The 24,477-nt window shown below is 45.6% G+C and overlaps 2 protein-coding genes across 2 annotated transcripts; both read right to left on the bottom strand.

Annotated features, from left to right (window-relative positions):
* Nucleotides 1-342: 342 nt before the first annotated feature.
* LOC133914611 (zeamatin-like) lies at nt 343-1,071 on the bottom strand (the record flags this gene model as incomplete). Its single annotated transcript, XM_062357685.1, has 1 exon — nt 343-1,071. A coding segment is annotated over one exon (498 nt), but the record flags the coding sequence as incomplete, so codon positions are not given.
* Nucleotides 1,072-2,576: 1,505 nt separating this feature from the next.
* LOC133914610 (zeamatin-like) lies at nt 2,577-3,972 on the bottom strand. Its single transcript, XM_062357684.1, has 2 exons — nt 3,934-3,972; nt 2,577-3,047 (listed from the first exon to the last, which is right to left on the bottom strand). Exons 1-2 carry the CDS (start codon nt 3,970-3,972, stop codon nt 2,577-2,579), a joined length of 510 nt encoding a protein of 169 aa, XP_062213668.1.
* Nucleotides 3,973-24,477: the final 20,505 nt, after the last annotated feature.

Raw genomic sequence — 24,477 nt, 5'->3', positions numbered from 1 at the left:
GGGGCATCTCACTGGAGTTGGGGGCAAGAGGTGACGCGGTGGAGGGCAACGACAACGGGGGATGGGTGGCGGCGGGGTGGGGAAAGGTTGCCATGCCTCTTTTTGGCCAGAAATGGCACCTGAGGGGCAATGGGTTGCGGCACGTGAGATGTGAATTTGGGAGGGAAGCAACGCTGTGTGGAGTGGAGTCTATTAATCCAGGATTGCAGGAGGTTGACGATGTGATATAATACGAAAGGTGGGCAATGTGAGTTGTTGGATTTCCATCCATAGGTCAAGGAAAACAACATATTTTGGGCTTCCAAATCGGGAGAATGATGGGTAGACAGACCCTATAAATAATGAAGGTTTTATTCTTGTTGTTGAATAGGGTATGTTTACATCCATGTTCGGTGTTCATCATTACATGTATACCGTTTGCATATGGCCAGCTTTTTATTTAGCACGATAACATCAGATTAAGGTTTATCTATGTGCACGTAGGCATACACACATAATGAGAGCGAGAGACAGAGCCCAAGACCAAACCGATCACTTGCTCCGTCGGTGGGCTCAGCATGCCAGCTACCTCATTCATGGGCAGAAGGTGATCTCGTAGTTTGTCCCGGCCGGGCACGTGTAGATGGTGTTGCTCGTGTCCTTGGGGTAGGTGATCGTCTCTGGGCACGACTTCTTGAAGTACTCCGTGCCGTTGTTCGGCCCGCAGTTGCTCTTGCCGTCGCACGGGTTGCCGCACCCGGCTACCTGCCTCTGCTCGGAGGGGCACTTGAACGTGATCTCCTGCACAGGACACGACGGCCCACCCCTGGCGCACTTGGCGCCGCCCGTAGGGAGGAACGCCATGGGCGCGTTGAAGCTGTGCACGAGGGAGATGTCGAAGTAATCGGCGCCGCCGTTCTTGCCGAGCGAGTACACGGCCAGCGTGATGGGCTGCGCCCCGACCTGCTTGCACACCAGCGTGCCGCCGCAGTCGCCCGTCTGGCACTGCCCCAGCGTCTCGTTGATGATGAAGCCGCAACCCGTGCGCCCCCACACGCGCCCGTTCTGCGTCCCAGCCGGCACGTCGATGAATCATTGCTCACTACTGTAAAACCTATTTTCCGAGACATCTAAGATTGGTTTGTACAGACAGTTCGTAGAAAAAACCGTTTGAGAAAATAGCTGCGACCCTGTGCGGCCGAGGACCGTCTGTAAAAAGTAATTTCCACACGTGGATCCATTTCCACAGGCGGTACACGTAAGGAACCGCCTGTGGAAATAGATCTTATTTTTACAGGCGGTTTATTAAGTCGACCGCCTGTGAAAATACTCTATAAATACAGCATATCAGAAAAGGCAAAATGATCAATTACACAACCATCCTCTCTTTCAAGAAACAGAAACCAGTCAAGTAGCCAAACGATTTTCAAAGGTGATTTTGATTCAACAGAGAAACGTTTTCGGAGAGAATCCAATACTAAAATATTTCTGAAAGAATCTAGATCCCTACCAAACGGGCCCTAAATTTGTAAGAGGTTCATGTGGCTGCCGTTCAACACTAGTATGCACAAGCAGTGTTGGATCCGAAGTGATGGATCCAAAACATGTGTTATAAATAATGAAAATACTAATTATTCGTCGTAAGGAATTAGGGGTGAAAATATGTCGAATTTCATACCGTCAGATTCACTTGAAGAGTTGTGCTGCCTTCTTCTCTAGTGAGCTCAACTTCTCAGGTGAGGTTCAAGGTTGGGGTTAAGGTTATGGTTTGTGGCTGGGAGGCTATGGTTCAAATGTGGAGCTCCCGGGCTTAGAGGGATGACCAGTGAGGTCGGGCAGACCAACGTTGCTGGTAGTTGCGAGGGGGGGACGGCGGGACGTTGCCTGTCGTGATGGTAGAGGACCCTCGGTTGGGTGGGATTGGCAGAGGAGACGATATTCATAAGAGGGGTTAGCGAGAGAGTGGATGACAGCCGTGGATCTAGTTGGGGGAGTTGTCAGAGACGGAGGAAGATGGCAGCACAGGGGCATCTCACTGGAGTTGGGGGCAAGAGGTGACGCGGTGGAGGGCAACGACAACGGGGGATGGGTGGCGGCGGGGTGGGGAAAGGTTGCCATGCCTCTTTTTGGCCAGAAATGGCACCTGAGGGGCAATGGGTTGCGGCACGTGAGATGTGAATTTGGGAGGGAAGCAACGCTGTGTGGAGTGGAGTCTATTAATCCAGGATTGCAGGAGGTTGACGATGTGATATAATACGAAAGGTGGGCAATGTGAGTTGTTGGATTTCCATCCATAGGTCAAGGAAAACAACATATTTTGGGCTTCCAAATCGGGAGAATGATGGGTAGACAGACCCTATAAATAATGAAGGTTTTATTCTTGTTGTTGAATAGGGTATGTTTACATCCATGTTCGGTGTTCATCATTACATGTATACCGTTTGCATATGGCCAGCTTTTTATTTAGCACGATAACATCAGATTAAGGTTTATCTATGTGCACGTAGGCATACACACATAATGAGAGCGAGAGACAGAGCCCAAGACCAAACCGATCACTTGCTCCGTCGGTGGGCTCAGCATGCCAGCTACCTCATTCATGGGCAGAAGGTGATCTCGTAGTTTGTCCCGGCCGGGCACGTGTAGATGGTGTTGCTCGTGTCCTTGGGGTAGGTGATCGTCTCTGGGCACGACTTCTTGAAGTACTCCGTGCCGTTGTTCGGCCCGCAGTTGCTCTTGCCGTCGCACGGGTTGCCGCACCCGGCTACCTGCCTCTGCTCGGAGGGGCACTTGAACGTGATCTCCTGCACAGGACACGACGGCCCACCCCTGGCGCACTTGGCGCCGCCCGTAGGGAGGAACGCCATGGGCGCGTTGAAGCTGTGCACGAGGGAGATGTCGAAGTAATCGGCGCCGCCGTTCTTGCCGAGCGAGTACACGGCCAGCGTGATGGGCTGCGCCCCGACCTGCTTGCACACCAGCGTGCCGCCGCAGTCGCCCGTCTGGCACTGCCCCAGCGTCTCGTTGATGATGAAGCCGCAACCCGTGCGCCCCCACACGCGCCCGTTCTGCGTCCCAGCCGGCACGTCGATGAATCATTGCTCACTACTGTAAAACCTATTTTCCGAGACATCTAAGATTGGTTTGTACAGACAGTTCGTAGAAAAAACCGTTTGAGAAAATAGCTGCGACCCTGTGCGGCCGAGGACCGTCTGTAAAAAGTAATTTCCACACGTGGATCCATTTCCACAGGCGGTACACGTAAGGAACCGCCTGTGGAAATAGATCTTATTTTTACAGGCGGTTTATTAAGTCGACCGCCTGTGAAAATACTCTATAAATACTGCCTTAGGAGGTTTCATCATGTATGAATGGGGATATTTTCTCTAGATCTAGATCTAGATCTAGGGGAGAGGGAGAGGGGGAGAGAGAGAGTAATGAATTCACATTATTTTGAGTCATAAATTTACATTAATGTAGATTCAATTGCGTAGACATATTATAATCATAATAATCTTTTTAATTCTGATTTTCAAATAAATTATTTAATTAATTAATGTATCTAATTTTATGGTTGAAGTTAAAGATGGACAGAGCATGGATGTATGATGCGCCAAGACATGGAGAAATATACATCAAAGGACTCTCTGTTTTTATTGAAGCCACAGAGAAGGACGCTTTAACTAAGAAGACAAAGGAAATGTACTGTCCATGTTCTGACTGCAAGAACCAGAAATTGTGGGACAAATCAAGTGTAATCAAATCGCACTTGATCTTGAGAGGTTTTGTTGAGAATTACAAATGTTGGTCCAATCACGGCGAACAACGTACAAGCAAACTAAACCAGGACATCGCTGCTGATCAAGTAGATGGTGATGATGAGGGAGCAGTCGAAGGCGACAATGATTTTATGATGGATGATGAACCCATTTTGATCTGGATGATGATGCTGACTTTGATCTGGAGGAAATGCTGCGTCACGTTGAACCGCATGTTTTAAGTGACACGAAAGGTTTAGATAATTTCGAGGCATTAAAAAAGGCATCGAAGGAACTTTTGTATGAGGTATCGAAGGGCTGTGATAAGGAGTTCACGGTGTTGCATTCGGTGCTTGAACTTCTAAGGTTGAAGGCCAGCAATGGATGGTCCGACAAGAGTTTCTTGGATCTGTTGAGTCTCTTGGCAAACATGCTTCCAAAGCCTAACTCCTTGCCCACCACCACTTATCTGGCGAAGAAGCTTATCTGCCCGTTGTCATTGGATGTGCAAAAAATACACGCGTGTCTGAACCATTGTATCCTGTACCGTAAAGAGTACAAAGCCTTGGATAGATGTCCAGTGTGCAATGCGAGTCAGTACAAGAGGAATGATGATTGTGAGGACGAAGTTGCTTCCCCCAACACGAAGAAGAAGAAAAGTAATGCTGGTCGTGACAAAGAAGACACTTCTTCCAACGCGGAGAAGAAGAGAAGAAGTCCTGCGATGGTGATGTGGTACCTACCAGTGATACCCCGCTTGCAGCGCCTGTACTCGAACCCTAGGGACTCTAAATTGATGCGTTGACATTTCGATAAGCGTAAGAAGGATGGAACTAAGCTTCGACACCCCGCAGATGCTAGGCAATGGAGAAAGTTCGATGCCATGTATCCAGAGTTCGCTGAAGAACCAAGGAATGTAAGGTTCGCGTTGAGTACGGACGGAATGAATCCTTTCGGTGACATGAGCACCTCACATAGCACTTGGCCAGTGGTCCTGGCCATCTACAACCTTCCTCCATGGCTATGCATGAAGCGGAAGTACCTTATGCTGTCCACTCTTATCCAGGGACCGAAACAACCAGGCAACGATATAGATGTGTTTCTAGAAACATTGATGGAAGATATGGCGAAACTGTGGAACGAGGGGGTCCGGGTGTGGGATGAATTCCGACGACAGTACTTCACGCTAAAAGCAATGATTTTCGTTACCATCAATGATTATCCCACCCTTTTTAACCTATCGGGACAGGTTAAAGGGAAGCAAGGATGTGCAGTGTGCTTGGATGAAATCGCATCTGTGTACCTTCCGTACTCACAGAAGGTAGTGTACACCCGCCACCGACGGTTCTTACTCAAAACTCACAGATACCGCAATATGAAGAAACATTTTGACAACACGGTTGAGGAAGATACTGGCCCGAAACCTCGCAGCGGGGCACGAGTGTTTGAAATGGTCAATAGCATCCAGGTTGTTTTTGGGAAGCCGCCGAAGGGTACAAAGAAGAAGAAAAGTGAGACGCCGACCAGCACGTTGTGGAAGAAGATGCCAATTTTCTTTAAGTATTTGCCCTACTGGAAGGACTTGAACGTCCGTCACAGCATCGATGTCATGCACGTTGAGAAGAATGTGTGTGATAGCATCATTGGCCACTTACTGGACATACCAGGCAAGACAAAGGATGGAATCAAGTCACGTAAGAACTTGGTGCATTTTGAAATTAGGCCAGAGCTACACCCTGAAGACAGACCAAATGGGAAACATTATCTTCCGCCGGCTAGCTTAGTATGAACAAGGGTTCCCGATCTTCCGAAAGGTTCTGATAACTCTCGATTTGGTGGAAACGAGACACAAGTCGATCCGGCTTCCGAACAACACGATCCGAAACCCCGCAATCGCAGCACCACGTCTCCTCTGGTTATCAACCGGCGTTGCACGGTTGACCTCGCCAAGAAGGCTAAAGTCCTTGCCTGCGAATCGAAGAACACAAGCAAGAACAAGGAAGAATGCAACCAAATTGCAGATGAATGATTAATCTCACGAGTTGGGGTCTCACAAACCGACGAAACGGCGAAACTGTTCTTGACAGAATAATCTAAGCAACCCCCCCCCCTAACGAGAGTGGCGGCGGCTGATAATAAGGGTCTAAGGGTCGTCACACCCCCTGGACACGCCCCCCTAATGGGCCCAACGACGATACACGGCCCAATAGACTAAAAACGGTGACGCAGCACCGGGACAGATTCTGGACGCTGACTTGTTTCGACGTTTCCCGTTGACTCAGAAGGAATTTGGACCTCAAACCAACGCCATTTGTTTCCTTATGAAATTATCTTTCCAACCATATATGGATCGTCGAAAACGGAGTCCGGATGCGTCCTGGGCGTCCGTTTTACTGCTCGCTGGTCCTGGAGGTCGAGGCTGATTCGGACTCGAGTTGGATTGGAACTCCTGCTGTTGTTGGACGTCCTAGCTCCTCCTCCACGCCTCCAAGCCTTCCTCTATGTGTCTCCTTGTCCTCTCCATGATTCCTAAGCAACACATAATCATTAGGTAGCAATCTATTCTCAAAATTATATAAAGAGTTGCTTAGGAACGAGCTCACCTCTAAATTTAATTGTCGTGCGCGAGCTCTTGTGATTGGACCTTGAAAGTTCAATGGAGGATCATTGTATGTATTCGAAGGAGTGATGTCCTCATCATAGCTACTCTCTGACACCTGAGGAGAAAAAAGCACTGTGCAAGTGCTTATGTGGGGTGAGAGTCCCGACTGACTACTCATCCAACATTAAGAACCTAGTCTCGATGAAAGATTTGAAGCTAATCGGCATGAAGTCTCACGATTGTCATGTGATGATGAGGCAGATGCTCCCTATTGCAATAAGTGGTATCAAGCCAAGATACATAAAGGTGGTCATCACACGGTTGTGTCACTTCTTCAACGCAATTGCTCAGAAGGTGATCGATGCTGAAAAACTGGGTGCTCTACAAGTTCATTGGTAGAAACTTTGTGCCAACTTGAGATGTGCTTTCCTCCATCTTTTTTTGATATCATGGTACACCTCTTGTTTCACATCGTGAATGAGATAATTGCGCCGGGCCCTGTATTCTTACATCAGATGTATGCGTTTGAGCGGTACATGGGCATTCTGAAGGGCTATGTACGGAATCGTGCTCACCCAGAGGGTTCAATGATCGAGGGCTACAGTACCGAGGAAGTCGTTGAGTGTTGCATCGATTACATAAAAGATTCTAATCCCATTGGTGTACTTGTATCTCGACATGAGGGGAGGTTGTCTGGGAGAGGGACCAAAGGAAAGAAAAGATTCATCGATCATGATTACAAAGCAGTGGAAGAAGCACATTTCACCATATTGCAGCAGATCCAGTTAGTAGCGCCGTACGTCGAGCAACACCTAAATGAGCTGTACACAAAAAATCAAGGCCGCTCGTATGATTGGATCTTGAAAGAGCACAAGCATCGCTTCACCACATGGTTCAAGAACCAAAACCTTCCGGACGGTGAATCTCTAGATAAAAAAAATGTTAAAATGTTGGCTTGTGGCCCATCAAGTTTAGTTACGTCATGGCAAGCGTATGACATTAATGGGTACACGTTTTATACCAAAGAAAAAGACAAGAAGAGCACGACCCAAAACAGCAGAGTTCGAACAGAAGCCTATGACACAACAGGGGAAAAGGTCACCTACTATGGGTTCGTAGAAGAAATCTGGGAACTCGACTATGGAGTGAATCTGCAGATTCCCGTCTTTCGGTGCAAATGGGTCAAACACCAAAATGGCGTGGCGGTGGACAACTACGGCTTCACAATTGTCGACCTCAGCATTATATGCCACAAAGATGACCCGTGGGTACTCGCTGATCACGTCGCACAAGTTTTCTATATAATCGACCCCGCAAATGAAAAGAAGCACGTAGTTGTTGCCGGAAAACAAAGAATTGTCGGAGTCGAGAATGTGGAGGATGCGGAAGAATACAATCAGTTCGATGACGTGCCGCCTTTTGGAGATCCAGAAAAGATCAAACTTGTAGAAGCAACCCTCGATAGATCTGTGATGCCGTACATGCGTCTGGATGGTGTAGGGAAAACAGTTCAAGGCAAATAGTGCAATGTTATGCGACTTATTTTTCTAATGTGATAGAACCCTAAAATTTGTATACAATTAGGATAAGATTTAATTTGTATTATGGACTTGTATGCATTTAAGATACTTCAATATGTAATAGATTATTTAAGATGCTTTAGTACGTAATAGAATATTTAAGATGCTTTAATATGTAATCGAATAGTATTTCCCAAACTAGCAAAAAAAAAAAAACATTCAACAGGTTTCCACAGGTGGTTGACTTAAGAAACCGCCTGTGGAAATGGATTTTCACAGGCGGTTCACCGAAGGAACCGCCTGTGAAAATGATTTCCACAGGCGGTTTCTTAAGTCAACCACCTGTGGAAATCGTTCCTATTTATATAACCGCACGCGGCCCCGAAAACCCTAGTGCTTTCAGAAAGCTTCGACCTCACCGTCAGGCTGTCCTTCCGTCCCCCTACCGCGCTCTCTGTTTCCGCCGAGTGTGACCGCGCCGAGGAGCCACCGAGGTCGACAGGGCCGACGAGGAGCCGTTGCAGCCGCCGCCAGTGGAGGGCCGACTGCGCCGAGGAGGAGCCGTTGTCGCCGCCGCTGCCGCCGAGTACGACAGCGCCGAGGAAGAGCCTCCGCCGCCGAGGTCCACAGCGCCGAGGAGGAGCCGCCGCCGCCGGTGAGTAGTTCCATGTCCCCCTCCCGACCGAGCCGTCGTAGTCGGTTCTCCGGCCGGCCGTGTGTCCCCCCCCCCTTCTCTGTGATGCCGGCCATCGTGCCATGGTGCAGCGCCGCTGGTGAGTACCTCCTTTTCCCCCTCCCGGCCGAGCCGTCGTAGTCGGTTCTTCGGCCGGCCGTGTTCCCCCCCCCCCCCCCCTTCTCTGTGATGTTTACTCAATATCTAGGCTACTTTCTTAGAATTTAACATCTGTATTATATGTACATATGGTATTAGATTACAAGTTTCATGACAAGTTATGACTTCTTATCTTGTTTCTTCTCTGTGTGATGCTGACTATACATGTCGGAATTGTGTGTTGATTGTATGCATCTAACCATGCAATATATAGGATGATTTTATCTATTTTTTAAAAAAATGTACATATGGTACAATTGGTACAATGGTGGTTGAATTATTGTGTACCAAAAATGACCACCCATCATTATTACTGTACCATATGCAAAGTGTGAAAACATATGAGGCCTTTGAGAGGTCAACTCCCTCTCGATAGTTGTTTTGCAACAACTTGACTAATCAACATGATTAATCTGATCAAGATGACAAAATCCACTGAAACAAGCAAATCAAATTGATCATAATTTAATCGCAGAAAGAATTAGTTGGCCTTTTCGTTCACAGTGGAGGGGGAAAAACTCATGCATGCATGGCTAGAACTGATTCAGTACTTTGTGAAAGAGTAAAGCCTGGTATGTATTTTGTCAAGCACACTTCTCCAGAGGTGGCTTCCTTGTATTATATAGCATATACAGATTACAATATGTGATTTGCACGGCAGGATCAGAGATCTGAAATACAAGGGAAAGAGATAGAGGAGAATCAGGAATACAATTTGTTTCCTAAGTTGTTATGATTTCCAAATGTCCCCCTCAATCTGAACCGACTTCAGGTCAAAGTTTGTGTTGAAATTATTCAAGCTTCTTGATTGGCAAAAGGTTTTGTAAACCCATCAACAATCTAATCTTGTGATGCTATGAATCGAATGTCCAAAGCGCCTTGTACTCTTTCACAAAGTACCCAAACAATATCTAGGCTACTTTCTTAGAAGAAAATGATACCTATATTATCCATCAATTGCACATGTTTCTGCAATAAGGTTTTCTGTCACCTTGTACTAGAGACACAGCGTTGATGTCCTATACATATGCTTGTCTGCTGCTGGTTATGTGATACTATACCTTTTTCGTTGTTCATGTCCAAGGAACACCATTTCATTCTTCTATACAGAGCTACTGCACAAACTCATGTTTATTTTGCTGTGACTTTCCCAATTAATCTAGGATGTATTTTACTCTTTACTCTTCAGTGAGTAAAGGTGTACTGTTGTGGACCATGATGTGTTAGTGATTGTTTTTCAGAATAAGACTCTGCAAACTCGGATACTCCAATCTAAAAGTGACAACAAACTCTTTCTTGGTAAATATTATCTTTCTTGTTTATATTCTTATTTCTGAATTTCTGTGTCATCAATGGTGAAAATGTATATGGATATATAACTACTATGTTCACTCATATATGGATCATAAGAAAAAATTTATATCTGTGATGGATTAAGATATTTCATCTTAAGTTGGTGGGTGCAGCTGCAAATTAAAGGAATAGATTTGATGATTGCAAACTGTCTACTTATCCCTTTGATAGTGAATGTTATCAAGATTTTGCTCCCTTGTTTGTTTTCACACTTGTGCACTTCACACCATGCACTATTTGGAGAGCTGCTTTATGTTGCTATAGCCTACAGTAACCGGTTGTAGCCCCAATGCCCTTGTTAGATCAGACATGCATGAGGACAAGCATAGAGGCCGGATTATCTCCTGCAGAATTCGTCCTTAGAGTTTGTTTAGACAGGGCAGGGAATAGAACAAACCTTTATTTTTTAAACGAGTGGCTGGAGCTCTGCCTATTCATTGGAATGAATCTTGATCCAAAGGGAATTTAGTTCATTTCCCTAACCAATCCGAATCGCTTGGGTCTAATCCCCACGTATCCAAACAAACCCTTAATGGAGTACAGTAGCCCATTTCCCAGGCTAGTTGTTGCCCATGTAGAATAGCCAAAAGTTAAGTGCATTAAGTGCTATTGTAGCCAATCTTTTCTATAAATGGCACCACCCGTCTCGCAAACTTCACGTAGAAGCTTCTTTTCCTGTGTTATAGAGAAAATCCTTGTTCAAAAGCTTAATCTACCACAATGGTGATCACCAGAAGGAAGACCCTCATTCTTTACTTCAGGTTTCTAGACTTTGACATTGCGGCGTTCAAATAATCCAATATTGTCATTCTCTGCTCTCTAATTTCTATGCTTTTCTTGTGTTCTATGATACTCCATTTTGCATTTTACACTACTACTAAATTCCTCTTTTTTTCATACTAGCATACATGTTAGCTTTTTCTAGACAACAATAATCCAGCGGTCGATTCAGTACTATGGGGCAGAAGAGGACAGTAACCCCAAAGAAACCAAAAGCAACCAGGATGTCGGATGTTGCAATAGAGGTCTCCCCGGCACAGAGGACGCTCGCAATAGAGGCCTCCCCGGCACAGAGGTCGGATAGGGACCCAAGCCCACACCAACCGTCCTCCTCCGACAGCAGCAAAAGCTCGGGCTCGTATCATAGCCCGAGCCCTGTTCCGTGCGAGCAGAAGATCCGCCGTCGGGAAAGTGACAACGAGTACGATCCCGCCGAAGAAGTATTTAGTTGAGTCAATGCATTTCATACTTGTTAAATGGAGGAATATCTTATGTTGATGTCAACTCTCATTTATTTTCTCTCTAGAGGGTGAGGGTGCCAAGATCTTCACATCGATCATCTGCGCCACAACCCACCGCTACATCTGTGCCCGAAACTGCGGGTCCCTCTGGGTCGACGCTGAAACGAAGAAGGGGCGAGTGTAGCAGGAACAAGTTGCCATCCGGCATTTATACAATAACACAGGTCGGAGTTGAAGGGGAGCCTATTGCACCTCGTGAGGCCTGCGCCAAATTCCGCAACGGTTACGGATTCCTTGTCAAGGAGTACGTCCCAATCACTGTAACTGATTGGCGATTGGTGTCAGATGAGACGAAGGATTTCCTATGGGCAACATTGCAGAGAACCATCCGATTCCCCTCGGGAACAGAGGAAGCAGCCAAACAGAATGCATTGAAAACTATGGGAAAAAGCTTCCGGGGTTGGAAGAGTGAGCTCAACAAGGAATTTGTGAAGAAGAATCTGGTACCCTTTAATAAATACGAAAAAATTACACCAGAGCAATGGGCAGAGTTTGTTAGGCAGAAGACCACACCTGATGCCATCAAACTAGGTGAATCGTTCAAGCAACTTGCGAAGAAGAATAAGCACCACCATCACCTGGGCACATCTGGGTACGCCCCCAAAATTCCTGAGTGGAGGAGGCAAGAGGAAGAGGCTGCCCGGGTTGGGAAACCCAACCCTTTAGAAAATTGTGATGAGCGAAGCAGGAACTGGGTCTATGCTCGGTCACAACGAACCGACTCTGGGGACTTAGCCTTCAATAGCCCCGAGACCATGGAGGTGACCCAGACCATCCAAGGGCTTGCTAAGGAAGGGTCTCTAGAGCCTGACAGGGAGAATGACCTGCTTACCAAGGCCCTGGGGAACAAAGAACACCCGGGTCGCACTCGAGGCATCGGATCAAAAGTGGGCTGGAAGCATGGGTTCCCAAACGATGTGGGCCAGTACAAGACACGAGATAGATATAAGAAGACCCTAGAGGAACAGATACAAGAACAGGTTAAGGTCGAATTCATGAAGATGTGGAATGAAAAGGAGAAGGAAAGGGCGGCATTAATGCTGATAGAGCAACCAACCAGCCCAGGATTTCAGAGCAGCATCGGGTCCACACATTTTGATAGCCAGAGATATCCTGTGGATGAAATCAAAGAGGCTACCCTTTGCATTCTTCATGTTCCGGTCAGCAAGGGAGACTTCACTGTCGAGGCTGCCACTGGCCAGGCCGTGTGTTTCACAGTCAAGATATTCCGGCCGGTTACGCCAAGGTACAAGTGGACTCGGTGCAGCCGATTTTCAGGAAGTACAAGCTCGAAATCAGCGCACCTGAGGGTATTGAGATTCTCGATGAGGCTGTTGGAAACTTCATTTTGTGGCCCAGACGGGATATCATAGTAAGCTGTCAGAAGTCACAATCGCCAGCGTTCCGCCTGTCCCAGGGCCCTGCATCTCTGCCTCAGGCACCACTGCCCCAGAACCAACCCACTCCGCCTCAGGCACCTCAGCCCCAGAGCCAACCCACTCCGCCTCAGGCACCTCAGCCCCAGAGCCAACCCACTCCGCCTCAGGCACCTCAGCCCCCGTGCCAACCCACTCCGCCTCAGGCACCTCAGCCCCCGTGCCTGGTATCTCCGCCGCAGGCAACTTCGCATCGTGCTTCACCATCTACAACTCAGGCACCTCCTCCTCCAGCGTCTCTGACTCCGGCGTCTCCGCCTCCGGCACATCCATCACCTGAGCATCGGAGAGTTCCTACAATGATTACCCCATATGAGAAGATTGAGCTACCTGATCCGATGAAGAGGTGGCTTCTGTCCTCGTCAAAACCAAAGGCATCATCCGCTCAGGAATCTCCAGCGAAGGGCAATCTCACGAAAGAGATCGTCAAAGCATTAAGTACGTCACAGATAGATTTCGTGCCTACACTGGATGTTCCCAAAAAATATGAGCATGGCAAGCCATTTCTGCCATCATTTCAACTCCAGGAAGGTCCGTGGGAGATGAGGAAATTCCATGAATGGTACATGAGGGCATGTCGTGCGGGCCTCTCCATAATCACTGCTGCTGTCCCCGCTAACGTTTATCTAAGCGGAGACAGCTACCTCATGTTGGATTTCAAGGACATGCACGCTGTGTTCCGCCTCGACAAACTTGACGTCAATCTCATAAGCGTGTGGTGCCTGTAAGTGCCAACAATCTACCTCTACGTTCATATATGTACTGATATATATTATAGAAGCTAATGACTATTGATTTGTTCTGTAGGATGCAATTTAACGATGCAGATAAGTTAAAGAGGCCCGTCGGATTCCTTGATCCGCAACAAATTTCCCAGCCAAACATGATCATGAACATAAGGACTGGTGACCCTAGGATTAAGGGGAAGAGTAAAAAGGATAAAGCACGGGTCATAAAAGAAGCAACCAAAACAAAAAGGCTCGAAATGTCAACCTACGTAGGAAGGGCTATGCTTGAAATGTAGGACAAGGACTGCATCTTCGCTCCCTACAACTTTAAGTAAGTGTGATACGTTATGAATCTAACATAAGTGTTCAACTTAGTTGATCGATCAAGAATCTAACAGAAGTATTCATGTAGCGATCACTATATTTGTATAATGTTGATGCCGAAGTCGAGCAGACTCGTGGTCCTTGACTCTGCCGATTTCCAACAAAAATCCTACCAAGATTTCATTGATGTTATACAGAGGTAAAGGAAATCTCCCATACTTAAAATTCTTATACATTATTTATGAATTGATAATTACTTGTTGGTATTCGAATAGGGCCTACAAGTGGTACGTAATGAAAGGTGGGATACACGATATGGACAGGCCGGATGCGATGACAGTCCGTACACATTTTTTGGTACTAACACAACTTCTAATTCTTGTATTCCACTATTAATGACAAATAGTTTTATTGAACTAACGAATACGTTGCGTTTTTTTTAAGTGCCACAAGCAAGGTTTCAATACCGTTCTTTGTGGATACTATGTTTGCGAATTTCTTAGGATAAACGGGAGGTACGCAACGAACCCTGAGGACGTAAGTCATCATTGCGCCTGCACATTCTTATTTGGTTATGTTTCCGTTGTCAGTAATGTTTTAACTCTTTTAGTGTGTTTTCAAACCAGGCAAGGATGATCCAATGTTCGAACCAAGCTCTCACCGATAACGAAATCCAAAACGTCCAACGTGATATGTGCCGGTTTATTATGCACTAAGTCATCCACAAGAACGGTAGATTCTTTGATTGCGGAGGCGAATTAGCTAGCCATCCGAGACTTTGTGTGTGGGACAGTGACTCTTAGCTATATAGGCTTGTGATGTTGTAAATATTATTTTGTAAATATTGCTGTACTTATGTTAAATGTTGAAATATGTGATGTTATTCATATTGTTATTGAAACTGTGTGAAATCTGGATGGAGTAAAATATATTCTATTTATTTTTTTTGAAATAAATACATACCACAGGCGGTTCTCATACGGAACCGCCTGTGGAAATCTTTATATCACAGGCGGCAGCTAATGTGGACCTGTCTTAACGAACCGCCTGTGGAATTCTATTTCCACAGGCGGTTGTCTTAACGAACCGCCTGTGGAAATGGATTTCCACAGGCGGTTGACATTAGGAATCGCCTGTGGAAATAGATTTCCACAGGCGGTTCGTTAAGACAACCGCCATTTCCACAGGCGGTCACTTTTGCGCCTGTGAAAATCGTTGATTTCCACAGGCCTTCTGTCACAGGCGGGTGCGCCAAACGCCTGTGAAAAGGCGTTTCCACCCGCCTGTACAGTATCGTTTTGTAGTAGTGGCTCCCCGGTGTCGAGCTCCGTGCCCCCACCGGGCAGGGCTGCGGGCCACACGGTATACGCGCACTTGTTGGTCACGACGATAGTCACGGCGTCGGCAGACGAGGCGGCGAGGTGGAGGAGGGCGCAGGACAGATGCAATTTTTTTTGCCTGTTCTCTTCGCACTGCGATTCTCTTGTGGTAGAGCTAGCTTGTGGTAGTGTGGTGGAACGGACAGACTAGGAATGGATACTTATAGGATGGATAGGGTGGAAGTCAACATTTGCATGCGCAATTTTCTTAAAAATTCCACGAGTTGGGTAAGGCATCTTGATACATGCATAATAGTGACCATGTTAGTCTTGTCGCAACGGTCTACAAAAGTGACTTGGACTACGTATGCTGTCCATCTCAAAAGTGTGTTGATTTAGCAACGTAACCTTGATCACTAATTTTTTAACCATGCTGTCAGAGGGTGAACTCCTAAAGCAGGGATCCGGAGGGACCCCCTTTGAGATTCAGCCGGGGGGATGATTCTGAATCTGTTTGCGGGTGAAGTGAATGGGCGTAAATGCGATGGCAGGTGGGATGGAGTGATCGAATGCAGGATGCAGTAAATGCACTGGAGGGATTTTTAGACAGGTTCGGGCCGCACTGAGCGTAACACCCTACTCCTGTATGTATGCTATAAATGCACTGAGGATGTCTCTCAGGGATGTTGCGAGTTACAAGAATGTTTGTCTATCCTAGAGCTTCGGTCTCCTTGTTCTTCGGTGGTCTCAGCTTCTGTGCTTGTACTGGGGTGCTCTCCTGTCTTCGGTCTTCGTTCCCGTCCGAGGGAGAGAGTCAGAGAGCTCGATCTGTCTAGATTCAGCCCCCCTCCTCTGTGTCCACCGGCTCCTCTTTAAATACCCGCCGGCGGTAGCGTACCCTGAAGGGAAGGGTACGAGTTCCAAGGCGCCATAAATGGAAAAGCAGCCATTATGGGCTGCTGCGCGAAGTGACGGCGGGGTTGAAAACGAGCCCCCCGCCCAGTCTCGGTCGTCATGATGGCATTGGCAACGGGCGCCGCGGAGCGGGCCCACCAGGCAGCCACAGAGCAACCCGGCGTGCCCGCCCGGTCTTGTTCGCCCGACACAGCAGGGTGGCAGGAGAGGCACCTTGGGCCTCGCGATGCTATCCCGAGGCACACCGGATGACGCGGGATGGGACTCGTGCATTAAATGTCCCCACGCCTCTCTGCCAAGCCATGGCAGGGGCTGACACTAAGCGTGGCCGGAGCAGTTGGAAGTGACAGGCCACGCGCCCTCTTAAATGCGGCACTGGGTCTTTCACTGGTTGACATCTCACCGCTGGGCTTCTGTGGGGGCCACTGGTGAAGGAATTCTTAGTCTGTTGGGGAACCGAGTGCTCGGGGGTCACTGTTCACAGCCCCGAGCACTCTCTCCCGCATATGCCCTTTCTTGGTCCTCGAGGAACCGAGTGCTCGGGGGCCACTGTTCATAGCTCCGCGCACTTTCTCTCGGAATCGACTGTTCAGATCCTCGGGGAACCGAGTGCTCGGGGACCGCTATTCACGGCCCCGAGCACTCTCTCCTGGAACTACCTTCCTTGGGTCCTCGAGGTACTCAGGTGCTCGGGGGCCACTGTTCGCAGCCCCGAGCACACCCTTCTCGGGACTTAGTCTTCTCGCACTTCGGGGAGATCATCCCCGCGGGAGGTCGCCATGTGGCAACCTACTGGTCTGGCCTCAGGACTCGGGGACCCCTGGTTCCTGTATCACCGACACATGCATATCCACAAAACTAGTGTGCACTACTAGAGAAACTCGTACGGAACATTTTTTCGAACCGTCTGTAGAAAAGAGTCTATACAAATTAAATTTGTGCATACATTACATATTATACAAGTATTTTTCACACACATATGTATATATGTGTATATATACACATACACATACACATACATATATATTCTGAGATGTATATATATACTAGTTTATGAGATATGTATGCTTCTTTATAAGTGAAGTATACATTACTACAGAACAGGTCATAAGTAGTGTCTCATCAGTGTCAGTTCGAGCATAAAAACTGGTATTGTTGACGTATCAGTGCCGGTTCTTAAACTCTCGTGCGCCCTATCAGTGCCAGTTCTTGGCGCCTCAATTAGTGCTCACGCGCGGGAGTTTAAGAACCGGCATTGATATCTCTGTTATATGTATATCCAGCACTTAGCCGCTCTCCTCGTTTGCTCCATTCAGCCTAACGCCACTCCTCCTCCCCGACCGCAGCCTCCTCATTGTGCGTCGGCTCATCGCCTCCTCGTCCTCGTCTTTGTCGTGCGTCGGCTCGCCGCCTCCTCCTCCTTGTCACACGCCGACCGCCGCCTCCTCGTCCTCGTCGTGCGTTGGCCCGCCACTGCCTCCTCGTCCTAGTCGCGCTCCGGCCCACCGTCGCCTCCTCGACGTCCCCATGGCGAGCAGCAGCGGCAGTGGAGGTGGAGGGCGTAGATCTAGATAGCATGGAGGTGGCCATTCCATCCTATCCAGTTGGCCGGGTCAAGGTGACCACCTTCGTACTCCCAGCCTCCAGATCCTTAATGGCGTATCCTCTTCCTACCCGAAAGGGCCACGAAACACCTGGGTTTGTTCTCAAATTTAAGTTAGCAAATTGTATTTAGAAAATTGTAGTTAGCAAATTATAGTTAGCAAATTGTAGTTAGCCAATTTAGGTCCTAAAATTAGATATATATTTTAGTTCAAAATATGTTGGCTTATTATTAGATGTGTATGTCATGATATTAGATGTGTATCGCTATATCGGTGTTTTAGATGTTACCATCACTTCCCAGTGAGTAACTAGTTTGGTAATTCCTTATTATACAATTGATGAATTGATATAATTGCGAGATTATCCACATGTGCTGATTGATATGGTAATGACGTTTTTTTCTTTAGGTATATAGACGTACCTATGACTTATCCTAGGTATATCTGCATATTTAGAGATAAAAATCCCTTTGCTATAAATTATAAGAATGTCAGTTAATATTGCAGTTTAGAGACAAAAAATTCAGAAATTAACATGCCAATTGATGTAGATGCTTCCTCATCTACAATGGCTACATGACATTATTGTGGACCTTGATAGCACACCACCTGTGATGACGATCACGCTGATAACAATAAAATGAATATCACTATCTTTTTTAGCATTGCTTTTCCTAAAGAATGATATATCACTTTAACATAATCAAGCTCCGAAATAGACCAAAGACTTATGACTGAAAGATCTGCTGTCCATGCGCTTCTACAATCGATTAACCTGCAATTTGGATACACATTTCCGGACTACAGCTATTTCAAATTGAAAGCGATTGAACAGAATGAGCATGTACTTGCAATGACTCCTGGGCACTCGCGGTTACATGCAACTAAAACGGTTGGTGACATGAACCTGTAGTTTGTAGCTAGGATTATTTCAATAATATTAATTTTTTTCTCTATATTGTTGCTCTTTGTCTGTAGGATTTTTACTGTAACACTCAGATGCGGATGGATCGTAGCTTGACTTCAATCTTACGTCTTCTTACCTAGCAGTGGGGTACACATTACTTGGTCCTCAACGCAGGAAGGTTTGGGAAGGAAAGTACCAGTCACACCTTAAGTTTCAGTGTGATAGTAATAATTTTGTTATTTACAGAAATCCAATATAACTTCGGTTTGAAGCAACAGCTAGTGCGCTCATTTATGCAATGAATTATTTTGATGTAATATTTGGAGTTAAAATTTTAAATATCAACTATGCATGTAATGGTATTTGATGTAATTTTAGAAATGCATGTAGTTTGAATTAATGTATTAAGTGTATATCGTGACTTAAACATTAAAAGAATGGATGCATGTGCATGTGATGTATTTTGGATTATGCAAATTTTTTTGGCTATCGAATATCTATCAGTGTCGATTCTATTTTTAACTAAAACTGATAATCAGTATCAGTGCCTGTTCCTTGACACTAATAATTCACAATCAGTGTCGGTTCGTAGATGAAACCAACACTGATAGTGATTTTCAGTGCCAGTTCTATACCCGGCACTGATAGTCACTGACTATCAGTACCGAGTAATCAGTGTAAGTTCAAAACCCTCCACTGATGGTGATTTTGAACTGACACTGATGAGATATTTTGCAGTAGTGATATACTTTTTTTTTAATATATACACACTACTTTTTAAGATATATATACTTCTTTCTAAAGATCTTTTAGATAAGAGTATGTACACGTGGCCGAATAATTGATAACATGGATATTGGTGTTTAGAATCAGAAAAGCTTGACTAAACTGGTAGAAGTACTGTAGATGATAGTTGCCGTCATATATTCAGCCTGCCACTTATTTGCTTGGATCGCCAAAAACTACAAATCAGACTATTTGGAGTATCTCAAACCAAGGAGAGAAGGTCAAAGACTCAAATGAGACTATATCTTTATTTGTTCGGTTGGTTACTTGGATTACCCAAAAACCACACATTAGACTATTTGGGATCATCTCAAACCCAAGAGAGAGAAGGTCAAAGACTCAAGGGACACAATATCTTTTGTGGATTCGTATGTATCGACCAATAAAAAGGACTGTGAACTATATATCTGAGCTTATCAAGAAAACTATTGTACTTCTACGTAACAACAAATAGGGTCATGTCCCAATCACAGAAATAGCTTCTTGTCTTCTTTCTTTTTTAGAGATATTAAAGTCCATTTTGTCTCCTGGGTTATTTTTAATGATCTACTGCTCTTGTAAAGTTAGAGCCATCTTCTAGTGGATTCAAATCCTAATACTCACTTTTAAATATACATTATTGGTCCATTCTCAAATAAAAGTTTTTTAAATGTCTGTAGTTAACCTTTAGTATTTTTTTCATCCTAATTTGTATGAATATTTTATAAATTTCTAGATATCTCACTAAAACACATGAAGACTGATATATTTAATCTAATTATTATAGTCAGTTTTTAACATAGGCAGACTGTAATGATGTATTATTTGTCGGTTCTTACTGTAAATAGACTATAATAGGCCATTATTACAATCATTTCTTGGCTCGACAACCAATTTCAGTCCATCTGAGCTATAGAACGGATTGTATCTTTATTACAATTAGTTCAAAAAATCCAAGGGTGATTCATCCTTAGAAAAATCATTCCTGTAGTAGTGGGTTGCAATCTTAATTGCAAGAAGTGAGAGATACGTGATAGCAGGGACGAGTTTTGTAACGCGGTGAAATCTGCAGGACCTGATGGCTAGAACGATGGTAGGCCATGGCAACGATGAATGTTAGTCGTTAGATTAGATAATTTTTTGGTAATATCTAAATTTTGAGCGTGCATGCGTTTGGCTCATCCCACACACATTATTGTACCCGTCCGATCATGATCAGTCAGTTTTGGACAGAGGCAGACGTACGCATGCGGTGCTGCCTGGGGGTATGATGCGTCTCTCTCCTTGCTCTCTGCAATCCTTGCCTTTTTTTCCCCGCTCCCCTGTCTCTCTCTTTCTCTCATTTTTCTTCTTTCCCCAGCAGAAACGCCACCACCACCACACCCAATAGGAATCCTTTGCCGTTTATTCCTGTCACCGGTGAAGTGAGGATTGACCTCCGACAGTGGTGTGGCAGTGGTTATTCTAGTCCAAGCGTCTATCGTGTCGGCAACATATCTAGATCTAGAGATGATGGTGACGAATCAAAAGTTTTGGCACGATGTTGGTGGATGGGGTGTGGGGATCTATCATGCAACAAGCCTAGGGCTACGAGCCTGCGGCATTGGGAGGCATGCCATCCTAAGGAGGGGTTTTGACCCTAGTCATGAATCCACCTCAACCTCGACTTGCCACTCTCGCCCAATGGGCTCAACTATGAAGGTGGGTGGTCCGGAATAGATTACTGTTTTTTCGAGGGGGAGATCAGGACTTTTGTGATGGTTTTTGTGTGTTTTTGTAGTGATGATTCTGTAGTAGTGAACAATGCTTCACCCCTGTTCGCAAGAACGTCCACCCCCAAAATGTCCAACTTCGGGTGCAACCAGGTGGTCAAGACACACGCCTATTTGTCGACCACAACTTGGGGGGCTACTAATTAGTGCGCTAGAAGCCCCGCTCGCGCACAATTCAGACTGCCCCTTACAAGTAAGCATGATTCCCATTTCCCTTTTTAGATAACCTAAAAAAATTACTAAAATATTTTGAGCAAAAATTTAACTAAAAAAATTATTCAAAACTTTTGACGAAAGATTTTGATCAATGCTTTGGACTAAATATTTCAATCAAACATTTTGAAAGATTTTTCATGAAAAAATTTCAAAAAGAAGTCACTAACAATTTGCAAAAGTTTTGAAGAAAATGGAAAGAGAGGGAAAGCAGGAGAAAGAGAAAGAAATGATGGGTGGCCAGTGTCTAGGGGTGGATGAAAAACTCAAAGCTCGTGAGCTAGCAAGGCTCAGATTGGCTCGTTCTATTTTGTAACGAGATGAGCCAACTATTTAGCTCGTTTTGTTAACGAGCCAGCTCATGAGCCTGACGAGCTAGGCCCAACTTAGCTGCCCACTAGAACTCCACCTGAGGACTGAGGCCTACCTGGCTTCCTACTCCATGTGACATGACCACACGATGTCACTCATCGCATCGATATCACCCTTTGCCCTAGCCATCATCTCCTCCAGTACTCAACGTCGCACCACCGGGAGCCCTCGATGTCGAGTCACCTGCCGACCACCACCTGACACCTTGATGTATATGCATGGAAAAAGAATAGCCAATGATAGGATTTCCATGATTTCATTGTGTTGTCTTGTGACCCTGTTGTCTGGCTCGCGATCTAGACCGAGCCGAGCTGAGTCGAGCCTGTCTTTTAGCTTGGTTCCAAAATGAGCCGAGTTGAGCCAGCTCGTTAGCATAACGAGCTCTACTGAGCTGAGCCGAGCTGGCTCGGTATCCACCCCTACAAGTGCCCACCGCCCCACTCCGCCCCGCTTGAGGCCGCATTCTAGAGCACAAGTTTGCCGCGCCCTCCCCCCTAGATTTGTTTAGAAGGAAGGAGGGAGGGATCTTATATTAGAGAGCGGTGGATAGAGTAAGGGGAGAGATGTGGGAGAGCTAGGGGCAGCACCGCCCTCACCAGATGCTGGTGTTGACATGAGTTATTGTACTATTTTCGCTATTAATTTAGTGTATACATTCTCATTATTCTACCATGAATGCTACTTGGCGTCTAACAATAACTTTGTTTTGCAGCATGATGTGTTTTTTGTATGATTGTGGTAAATTGTAGAAATACACTTGGAGTTTAACATAACACAGAAATGACAGATGAAGCCACGAGAATCACACTCAGAATTTAACATAACACGGAAATGATGGATGAAGCCACTACAAAAACAATAGATGAAGGAATATCCAGAGGGCTAAGGACAACAAAGGAACTGTGACCAAGACCCATCAGGAAGAGCTAGGTCAGCTTTAGCCTAGCCCAGCATGGTGACAAGTGACACTAGGGAGGGTGTTGCACGACATTGAGACAAGAGAGGGCCACCTTGGCCCATCTTTCTCCCAAAGGTGGTTCACCCTAGCTTAGGGTTTCTAGAGCCTTCCTCACGCAAAGAGAAAATATTTGCAGTGGCTCTTGCCACCTCTCCAAGAAAGGATCCCATCCGGTGGCCTATAAATAGAGGACCTCACCTCACAGTGAGGCCATCAAAAAATTCCATGAAGAGTAGGCCATGTTAGGGTTAGACACAACATGAAACTGCCCTTGGTAAAACCTGAGACGCCACCACAGGGAAGGGAGCGGTACCACATGGCACGACCCTAGGGTACCACGTAGCATAGGTGCTCCGACGATGACTTCTAGGGAGGTTCCCCAACATCCCCAACCATGAATCCACGAGGAATTATGGAGTAATCTCTATATTCTTCCCTAAGGTTATCGAAAATATTGCCATGTAAACTCTGAGATGATTTTGATATCTATTTGATCTATTTCAGTCTATGTGATGTATGTTTAACCATCATATTAGAAATGTTATGATACATGATAGTGGGATAGATATAAATGTGGTGTTAGGATCTAGTCCCACCGTCGACATCGTCGTAGTGCATTTGTAGATGATCTTGGCACATCCTACGATGTGACATGTAACTAGGTGGACCTCTTTATCTATAGCGTAGCCACTGATTAATCATACCTAAAATATCTTGATATGATCTGTGCATGCAACTGAACATTAACCTCAAGGGAGATCACCTCCCATATCTTTTTACAACCCTATCACCCTTTTGTGAATATCTGCATCACCTCACTTCACAATATATCAATCATTGTTCTTGTTAGTAGTAGTACTTTGATAGATAAAGTTTAAGCCTCGAGACTGATAAACCTTAGAATGCTCTAAGAGAAATGCTACAATGAAGGTTAATAAATTGTGTGTGTATCTAGCATCAACCGTCGGTTGCTAGCCTTCGATTATGGAGGAAGAGTGGTTTAAAGAGAGATAAGAACAGGAGAAGGGGAAGGGGAAGGCGAGTGTATATAGGAAAGGCAGGTAGGAGGGGAGTGCACAGACGTGTAGACAGAAAACATCATGTGTGAGTGATGCCCCTAGCGCACACTGGTTTGTTAGTTGTTTCGCCACAACCTAGGACAGCTCAAGATCACCAAAGCCCTACTTGACGGAACCACTGTTGCCGCCGCACCCCTCCTTGCCTAGAAGGACATCGCTGCCCATGTTCTAGGTACTAGAAGCCCTAATCGGATGATTCTATTCTTGCCATGGATTCTTCACTAGGTGTCTCTGGTTCTTACCCGCCTAAGCTTGCTATGGAGTTTCACAACTTCAAAGCTCTTGAAGGCGCGAGTTGGCTTGTGTTGTTGTTGAAAATGTCTATAGGCTTATATTGGCGTGACCTAGACATACCTGTTCTCTTCCTTTATAGTCAAGGTGAGGTAGTTGTACTCTACTCGGACTTATCTAAAGTGTAACCTTCCCAAATTGCAGTTGCCCCAAATATTGATTATGTACCGAATATTTTATCACATGTCTTAATTACTCTATGGTTATGATCCATACTGGAACGAGTAAAGGACACGTGTGGTATGTATAGCCTTTATACATATATTGTATTTATGATAATGTATAATAAATAATTATATATCCTCGAGAGTCGTGTTTTCTGATGCGACCCAATAATTTTATGAACATCTGGCATTAATATTCCTTATGACCCGCTATGTCGGTCGGCTCTAAAGAATATTGCATTCTATCAAATAACTAGAATGAAGAAAATCAATGCTTATAAATAC

The sequence above is a fragment of the Phragmites australis genome, chromosome 4 (genome assembly GCF_958298935.1).
Source record: "Phragmites australis chromosome 4, lpPhrAust1.1, whole genome shotgun sequence".
Classification (NCBI taxonomy): Eukaryota; Viridiplantae; Streptophyta; class Magnoliopsida; order Poales; family Poaceae; genus Phragmites; species Phragmites australis.
The sequence above is the reverse complement of the archived record's forward strand: the minus strand, read 5'-3'. Positions and strand labels throughout refer to the sequence as shown.